The sequence below is a fragment of the Pterocles gutturalis genome, unplaced genomic scaffold (assembly GCF_000699245.1).
Source record: "Pterocles gutturalis isolate BGI_N339 unplaced genomic scaffold, ASM69924v1 scaffold16102, whole genome shotgun sequence".
NCBI lineage: Eukaryota > Metazoa > Chordata > Aves > Pterocliformes > Pteroclidae > Pterocles > Pterocles gutturalis.
The window spans coordinates 84306-94088 of record NW_010115690.1 but is presented as its reverse complement, the minus strand read 5'-3'; the positions used below and the strand labels follow the sequence as shown (position 1 = coordinate 94088).

Below are 9783 nucleotides of genomic sequence, written 5' to 3'. Positions count from 1 at the left end.
TTGATACATCTTGTGATCAAGGAATTAAGCCACGCATCTCTGAAACTCGCAGGAAGAGAAGGAAGCCAGGGCTCACTCAGTCAAAGCAGAAGCCATATCCAGAGAAGAAGGAGTTTGCTTGAAGACAATTTTATTTGATTAGTAAGAATTACCATTCCAAAACATTTGCTTTTTCAGTAATTGTTTCGCTGACATTTTGCCACTGTGTGTGTGTGTGTATATATATATATACACACACACATATAAATTGGAAAAAAGACTATTCTTTTTTGCTATTTGTTTATACACATGACATGCGAATGGCTTCTGTCATGCTGTTGTAGCTTGGGAGCGATCCATGGACTGGGTTTTCCAGAGAGCACTTACCCACGAAGAACCAGCACAGCTCTGCTGTCGTCCTGCACCTCGCTAGCCAGGAGACATTGCTCATCTAGGTGTATTTTCAGGAAAACAATTCGGGGCTTCCCTTTACATCTCGGGGAAATGGGATTTCATTCTAACCTCAACGCCTGGCTGAGGTTTGTTTGTGAACATCTGGGAGCTCAATGCATGGCAGAACTGGTGCCTGTGCTTCAAACCTGCTGATAGCTGCTGCTTGTTTAGGTGGTGTTGGAGCGTGTGAACATGGAGCTGTTTGCTTCATAGGGGTGGCTCAGAGAAGCAAATAGTAAAGTATATATAGAAATTAAGGTACAGTGCTGAGACTGTTAATTTTTCACAAAGAAAAGTGTTCTGCTCATGCGGTGTGATGGGATATTTCTTGTGTTGCGTTTATGCTCCGGTTACAGTAGTTGTCTGAACTGTTGTTGTAAGGACTAATATTAAGCACAGTTTTTTATGAATACCATAACTTCTGCAGTGGAAGTGTTTTACTTGACAGACTACTTAACAATTTACCGTTTCACCTGCTATTAAAACCATGCGTAGTATGAAAACCCATAAATTGTTTTATGATAGCAATATTCAGCAATGCTTCTGAAGAGGATAATAAATAACTACCTGTCTCTGATATACTAAGGGGAATGTGGTCAGACAGCAATGTCCCGAGTTGAAACAAATATGTTTAATAGAAAACTTTAAATACCACAAGCATTTTGCATTTTTAAAGAATTTTTTCTTTGTTTACGTAGCAGTGTTTATGTTCCCTGGTAGAGTGAAATGCATTTAACCAAAAATATGTCTTTTCTCTCTTAGATTACAGAAGTTTGTGGAGCCAAACGTGTGGGTTATTTTGGTCCTGCTCAATTTTATATTGCTTTGAAGTTAATTGCGGCAGCGCAGTCAGGGTTCCCAGTACGAATTGAGAGCATTAAGAATGGTAAGTAGCATATTTTGCTCACAGCACTGTGCACTTGCTTCTTGCTTTCTTTAATGCTTGTCAGCTCTCTGTGGTGGTAAACTTTTCTTCTAATGTGTCTATGAAACAATTGTATTTTGAGGAGCAGAGAAAGGGTAGAAGGTAATATTACATTCTCCAAGTGACTGGTAGAAAATTGCAGTGAATTGCATGTATGGCAAAGCTGAGATGGCAGCCCCCTCTGGAAAAGGCGTTACCAAATAAATGGCACGAATGACAGCTGATCAGTGCTGGGGATGCATTTTTCTCTCACCTTCAGCCTCTAATCTTGACAGCTGTCCAGAGTGGGAGCTGATAGCTGCTTCAGGTGGAGGCATGTTGGGGGGGGCATGGGCAGGTCAAGGGGTCCCCCTGTGCAAGGCAGCTTGCAACACTCATCTGTTTTTTTTCTGCTGAAATAAATGGGTAATGGTGACGAAATCATAACGCTTTCCGTCAGTAGGTATGAAGGCGTGTATTAGATGTAATTTAAAACAGCTTTGTTCTTCCCAATGAATTGACAGTAATATTAAATGTACTGGTTTTGATGGAGGAAAAAATGCTTCTTAGAAGAGGCTTATCAAACTCAAGCGATGAAGAGAGAAAGCAGATCCCTTTTAGCTGTGAAACCTTGATAGCGACTAAATGGAAGTAACTCAGTGTTCTTGCCTTGGTGACGTGTGCTCTTCCTCAGCAGTGCTAAGGCTTCAAAACACATGGCTTTTCACTTGGGCTTGAGCCTGAACAGGTTTGAACCCTGAGCTCCTATATCCCAGGTGGGTCTTTCAACCATGCCAGGAGGCTGTGCCCTGGGCAAGAGCACTCTTTTTTCCTGCTGAAAGCAGCGGTGCAACCGGCCACGAGACCAGAGAGGAGGGAGGAAAGGCAGGACCTACCCATAGCCTTGTAGTTCGGTCACTGCTCCCAGCACGGTTTCTGCTCTGTTGTCCCTGCTAAGGGCAACAAAGTATAAAATTCACCTGTGTTACAAGGCACAGGGAGGAGGGTGTTCCTGGGTGTGCCCCATCCCAGGGAGGCAGGGGAAGCCAGGATGTGCAGACCTGTGTGAGCTGAGCTCACGCAGTGCAGAGCACCCGACCAGGCGGCTGGGATCAGATGCAGCCTGCGCGGTTTGGTTCAGTGACTCGCTGACAGGGGAGTTTAAACTAGGGGTGAAGTGAGGCAGCCTGGATTTGTCTTGTCAGTTTTTCTTACAGACAGCTTGTACGCTTTCTCTTGCATTGCCATCATTTTTACGGATGTTAATTAAAAAAAAAAAAAAACAAAAAAAACAACAAAACCCAACAGACTACATTAGAGACCTGAACTAAATGAGATTTACTGTGTATGTTTTGCAAGTTTAGAATCTGAAAATAATCCACAAATTTGAGTGAAAAAGGTACTTCCAGTCCTTGTGTTAGTATCCTACTAACTTACTGTTACAGAAATGCTCCCAGCACTAGTTACATTTTCTCTTGAAATGTATGAGTGCCTTTAGAGTGGGGTGAGTAACATGTACCAAACTCCAATTGATTTATTTTTCTTCCTGGTGGTAGCTGGAGGTATAAGTGATTACAGAGGTGATGCTCAGTTTTGAGCGTTCTGTTAATCTTTCAGGGTGACTGTGCACCAAAATAAATGGTGTTTCTTCAAAGTAGTTGTGAATCATCATAGAGGGTGACAAAGTGTCACTCTTCTGCTCTGCAGAGCGGACGCGACATGGGACGTTTTGACACGGTCGTCTCACCAGGCCTTGGTGTGATCTCTGAACCCTACCATTTCTAATTTGTTCCTTTTATGATGGCAGCATTGAGGATACTGTGATCCTGACTGATTAATTCATTCATCAGTCCCACAGTTTCTGTGGGAAACCATTCTTTTCATTACAGACAAGTTTTGAAGGCAGGAAATGAGTTTGCCACTTGCTTTAATAACATGCACAAGGCTTATTTCTTTCTCTTTGCATGGAGAGATTATTTATTAAGCTAGTGAATGTGTCTTTGTGTAACATTCACACTTTTATTGAGATATAAAATAATCACAGGAGTTCCATACTTATAAACATTGTAAAATATAAATAGTATTCTTTTATAGATAAACTTTCCATGGGTTTTACAAGACAATGCCACTTAAAGTACTTTTAACAAATTCTGTAGTCTCAATTGAATTTTTCTCTCTTTTAATGAAGAATTGCCTCTGCCGCGGTTTATGGCGTTGAAAAATGTCAGTGAAGTACGTTACGGGACTCCAGCAGAACTCCATGGAGTTAAATTTCAGGTTCCACATGCAACTTTGGAAAAAAAATCCTACAAAAGAACAGATGAAGGGGACAAACAGGTAACAAGCCCGTCTCCTTCAGGCCAATGATGTCGTTATGCATACTCCGTTTGGATCCAGTCCTGTAAATTATTACCCTCATGTGGGCTTACTCAGTTTTGTAACACTAGACAGGAGGTGAACTCCTGGCATGCAAATAATCCCTGTCAGGGTTGTGCTCCGATTTTGATGCATCTCAGTTTCATCCCTGAAGGGAATTTCTCTGTATGAGCTTGTATAAAGCTGTGAGCCCTATAATATTCTCAAAAAAATCTTTCAGTGTTGTCCTCCTACTTGATCCAGCACTGTTTGTTGGAGAGGACTAGGACAGGAGTAGCAAATAGAAATGTCTGTGAAACAGAACAGGAAAGTGAGCAATTTCTAATGGCCAGTATGATCCGTAGTCACTACAGAAATACTCAATTGGAGAAGACGTGTTGACTCACGAGCCCTGTTTCTGGGTGGGATAAGGCCACAAGGTTTTCTTCCATTCTAATCTCCCCAAGGAGCAGTCCAGAAGAAATCTACTTTTCTTTTGTTCTCTGTGAAACATCATCCCAGCATCTGTTGTTTTGATTTGCCAGTTTAATAAAGCTGTCTAAGGGAGATTTGTATTACCTGTGTTTAGGAGAGTTGAGAGTGCTTATTCAGATACAAATGGCTTCACAGAGCAGCCTTGATTTTCATAATTTTCCCCAGGCCTGACATCTTGTCTTCTGGTACTGTATCAGGTCGTGTTGTAAATGCCTAGTGGCAGGCACTTTATCTTCCCATAACATGCACACACAATTGTCACACAGTGCATTGGCAGGAGTAATGGCATTCCCAGCCTGAGGTCAACCAACAGGAATGAGCTGATGACAAGATACGTGGGTGGAATAACAGGATGAGGAAGAAGAGCATGTATGCCTATCTGCCTGTGGGTACTGACACTGAAGCAGAACGCTGCCCTCGAACCCCTGGCTCCATTTAGCTTATCTGTCTTGTGTTAATATTTTCCTTTTTTACACATTAAAGTGTTTCAGGATCACATCCTCTTCTTAAACAATCTGTAAGTCAAGGTAAAGAGAACACTGTAGGGAAGATACCCATTAACACCTACAAATCCACAGATTGTTTAAAGTATCGGTTTGGTGATTTATTTTAATTTTTTGTAATTGTTTTATATGAAAAATGCTCTCCCACAAATAACGCCCTCACCCTAACTAAATGTGTTCTGTAAATTCAAAGATACTGACTCACATTAAGGATTCTACCTATACTTTTTCAGGCATCTTTTTGAAGTAAAATACCTTAAGCTGTTCATTGTAAAGCTTTCCTACAGTATTGCTGTGCTTTACCCTTAGAAGGCTCAAATTCTGTCTTTACCAACTTTTGTTTTTTTAAGGACGATTTTCTTGGAAATAAAGGGCGTCGGGGAATGACAGTGTTTGCCTTTTCTTTGTCCATCGTGCTGTACGCGTTCAGATTGGTATGCAAGACTCCATGGTTGTTTTGCTGTTGTCTCAGAATTCCATTTTGTGTTGGTGTGTTTTTGAATAGGAACCCAAGTCTCCACCGATGTCTCCAATCTGCTCACCTCCTGCTTCTCCCTCTACTTACCAGAGAATACCCTTAAGTTATGGATACAGTAAATCAAGAAGCGGGCTGGAGCAGCAGCATGGAGGTAGGATAAAAATTGGGATGTGCACATAGTAATTAATTATTTTATTTTTTTTCCCCCCTCAGAAGCATCCAAATTTCAAATGCAACTGACAATCAGCCTAATGATTTTAACATTTAATTAGACAGGTATTTTGTAAAATGATTCAATCATCTAATTTTATTTTGATTGTTCTATCCTGTTCGCTTTCTGGTAAATTAGTTAGATTTAATGTGTCAGTGTTCACAGATAAATGCTAATACCTAGTCTCTGATAAGACTATGTGCAGTATATCTCAGTGACAGAGTGTTTGTGAGCATTTTCAGAGTGCATGATACTTTTGGCTTCATTAGAGGGGAGGAAAAGCCCACTCCTGATTTCTGCTGTATTAGTTTTCAGATTGGCAGTGAACCTTCCTTTGCAGGAAAGGATAATAATCTCTCTGGTTTCCTAATGGAAATAACAATAGGACATGAATATAAAACCAGTCCTAGAACGTAACTTAGGCAAAACAGACAAAAACAAGGCACTACATAGATGCTCTGTCCTTGATCTCACTGCCGTTAGAGTAGGTGGAAAAACATTGTGATTTTAGTAAGAGGGTAGTGGGGCAGAAGCCATACTAAGGTTTTACAAGCTCCTGTTAATAGTAAGTTACTTGTGCTCTCCCAATTGCAACATCGGGTGACCAAGATGGTATCAATAGTAGGCACTGGTGTGTACTAGCCCTCCATCATCCGTCCTGCCTTCAGTGAGTGTGTGTGCAGTGCGTAAGGAGTGTTGCATGCTAGTCCTTTAGCTGTTGTCCTCATATACAAGTGAGTGAAAAACCAGAGCTATCATATAATTTTGAAACTCACTGCAGCCATGATAAGAATGTGTTCAACACTGTCAAGTAGTCTTCATGTGAAAATCACACCAGGACTGAGTCACAGGTGTTCATTTGCCAGTTAGGTAAACTGTTGTTTGTTCAGAGATGGGATTTTTTTCCCCAGTCCACCCTTGGCATAACTGTTCAAAACAGTGATGGCTGACTTCTGAAATAAGCGATGCTAATGAGCTTGTCTTCTAGTACCCGTGTGTGTTCTGCTCTGGTGAAGAAGACACGTAGCAGATAGCCCACAGCCTGAAGAGCTGGGCGACATCACGAGCAGCCCACCCTGTTACTTGCTCCTCACTCTGCTGTTTTCTGGGACACTTTCCCAGATCTGTCAGTGCTATTGGGGGGCATTTTGGGTGTTGTGGGCTTTTTTTTTTTTTTTTTTGCCCCCACCTTCTGAATTTGGTTGCAGTTGTAACTTCAGTGAAATTTCTTGTGGAGCCAGCAGCTGTGCAAAGTGAGCAGAGGCAGTAGCATCCAACCCAGCTGCCAGCTTCTTCTAAAATTAATTATTCAACCACTTGAATTTTTAAGGTGATAAAATCCTAGAGGTGTAGAACACTATAGTGATTTTCCAGAAAGATAATTTCTCCTATTTTCCAGAAAGGGGATCTCTTCTATTTGAATCCCACTGGGGGTACTTCACCCAAATGTGTTCTCAGTGGCAGTAAGCAGCTAACATTTTATGGCCCAAACTGTACAAAATGCCAGGCTTGGAGACTTGCTGGATCTTCGTGGCCTCTAAGACTAGGACCCTTCAAGTTTTCTGAAGAGCCCTCAAAAGGGTGGATCTGAAAGCCACTGCATGAGTGTCCATGCAAGAGGTGCTAGTGCCAGGGCACTGAGCTGGGTGGGCTGTTCCGGATGGCAGGGTGAACCCTGACACTGGGCAGTGTGTCTTCAAGGGCAGCCCTTTGCACTGTGGCCATGAGTATAGATGTTCTTCCTGCTAGTTTTGGAAGATTTTTGTGCTAGCAAACACAGAGCAGTGTGGCCTTGTGCCTAAATCTCCTCTCCAAGGGCATCTGTATGTTTCCCAACTTCCTTCCTGTGTTTTCTTCTGGAATTAGAAGTTACTTGTACAGGCATAAAAATAGATACCAATACAGGATAAGACCACTCAGGAAAGCAAGGGGCATAAGGGTATAATTTTTAAGGTCTTCCTGAGCTCAAAATTTCTAAGATTTATTGTTCTCACTTTTCAATCAAGAGTCTTTTAAGTTCTGTCTATCTAATGCAGACTATTTTTGTAGTGGTAGATTTTAAATAGGCTGGCAGCAGAAGTTCTCAGCTCTGTGAGGGTTTGTGAGTTGTCTTTGTGTTTGCATACTTGACCTATTTTTAAAACATTGTTCTTGAGCATGTCACTGTTTACTGTATTTGCTGCAACATAAGTGACTTATTTTAGAAAAAGAAGTAGTAATTGTAACTTTTCTTTACTAACTTTACTCCAAGTAAGCCGAAGTGGTGAGTCATGTGTTTTGATTTCCAACAGAAATTAGGGAAGGGGGAAGAAGAGTATATGGAAAATTAGTGATTTACAGTTTGATAGCATTGTCAAAGTGTATTTTTTTTGCAGCTTAGTTGAATTATTTTTTCTTATTTGTAATCAATTATTTTGCTATATATGGCTATAAGTATATAAAATGTATAAATGTGTAAACAGGCTGTATAACTACATATTTCTATTTCTATGATTCTGTGATATTTCAACATGATGAACAATTATTTCAGTTATCTAGTGGTATATAACTGACAGTGTCTGTCAGTAATGTCTGAAGAATAATGATGTGAAAGACAAGTATGTGGCTGGAATTTTTTGAAGAAGATAAAATGGACTTTGATACTATGATACTAGGTTCACAAGCTAGATTCTTGACTGTGGGGTATTTAGTTAGTTCCTTTAGCCTGATAGAATCTTTTTTCATTATCCTTTCATTTATATACTTAATTTTAAATGTTTGTAGCTCCTTATGAAGTCAGACACTCTACTCACCAGCAAGATGGACCATCATCAGGGAGTTATGGAGCTAAACCTGCAGTCGCCTGTTCAACTCTTAATCGGGTAATGAATTGCATGGGTTTTTTTGTGTAGTATTACTAACAAAACTATAATAGAACAATTTTTTAAAAAGTCAAAAGAACTCTTACTTCAAAAGTAAAAGTGTTCTCCATGGTGTTTTTAGACTAGAGGCTGAAGTGTGCTTTTTTTAGTATATGAAAAAGAAAAAAACAAAGCTGATGGGAAGGAGAAATTAAAATAAATAATCCAGGTGATTAAATTGCTGAAGCTAAGTAGAATGAGAAGAACCAGATAGCATAGACAGGAAAACTAGACAGCCAATCTTCAGTTCAAAAAAAAAAAAAAAAAAAGGAAGTTATCTTAGCAAAAGTAAAACATTTTAATTTAAAATATATGAGGTTTTGTAGACGTTGCTGCTTGATTTAGCATGGTATCTGTAACACATGCACAGAATTTAAGGCCTATTGTTCTGCATATTCTGTTTTTTTCACCCCAGGTGGTTACATTGCATCTCAAACAGAATAAATTAATTTCTGGGCATTTGTTTGCTTTTATGAGATTGGTCCTATGTTTCGCTGCTGGTTGCAAAAGGAGATCTTTCCGATGTTCCAGTATGCCTGCTGTGCATTTTTTATGCAAACAAGTAGTTTGCCCTAAGGAGGGGCAAAGCTCTCTTAAGGTAGAGATTTTCCTTAATAAGTAAGACTCAGACTCTGTACTTTTTCCCTAGTGCTTAGCACCTCACACCCATAGTAACATGTTACCTGAGCCTCAGGAAAAGATCTACAGGAATTGCCACATAATTTGTGCTAACTTGAAATAAAATTGGGTGCATTTATGCAGCACTTTGAAATGAAAACTATTTTACAGCTTTATGCTGTCGCCTGTTTTGGGAATCTTTTGATGTATTTCAGAACTGGTATTTTGCATTTGATTCTTAGGAAATGGACAGGTGTGTCAGAGAAGGAGTTGCGGAGCTGGTTGTAGCCTGGTTATTAATTTTACCCTCCCTTTTTAAAAGTGTTGTCATCCAGGCCTAAAGCATCTGAAATACTAGGTCATTCCAGTTTAACAAAGACACTGATTGTGTCAGCAGCCCTCTTCTAAACACCACCACCCAACCCACCAAACACACAGACCTCCCTCAAACAAGTCAATCAGAAAGCAAAGACACAAATGAATAAAATGTCCTTCTCCTGCAGAATGTTCTTTTTCCTGAAGGAGAATTTTTACCTCAACCGTGAGAAATGACAGAAGGTCAAGGAGGTCTCTAGGGGTTTGTGTCTCTCCCTTGCTCGGTGTAATGTGTGCCGAGTTACCTGGGCGGATGGAGGGCCCAGAAGCAGTATAGCTCTGTAGTTACAGCACCACTCCTTAACTAAAAATGTAGTTTCTTAGCAAAGCTAAATTTTCATGCATGGTGCTGCATAAATACAGCTTTAGGTCCTTTACTAGTTCCATCCATTTCAGGTGTACAGTGTGCAGTTCAGGGTTGTAATGCCTGGCAGCCAAAATGAACCCCCAAAATGAATCCAGACGTAATAAAGTATGACTTGGACTTTCCTTTTTGCAGTCAGCAGTAGTAG

General features: G+C 40.4%; 1 protein-coding gene across 1 annotated transcript in view; it reads left to right on the top strand.

Annotated features, from left to right (window-relative positions):
* Positions 1 to 1194: 1194 nt before the first annotated feature.
* REPS2 (RALBP1 associated Eps domain containing 2) overlaps positions 1195 to 9783 on the top strand; it is a gene marked incomplete at its 5' end in the record, with an annotated part of 62329 nt that continues 53740 nt past the window's right edge. The window contains 4 exons of the mRNA XM_010075279.1: positions 1195 to 1318; positions 3525 to 3673; positions 5195 to 5318; positions 8142 to 8239. Coding sequence (XP_010073581.1) covers positions 1195 to 1318; positions 3525 to 3673; positions 5195 to 5318; positions 8142 to 8239 — 495 coding nt within the window. The remainder of the gene's footprint in view (positions 1319 to 3524; positions 3674 to 5194; positions 5319 to 8141; positions 8240 to 9783) is intronic.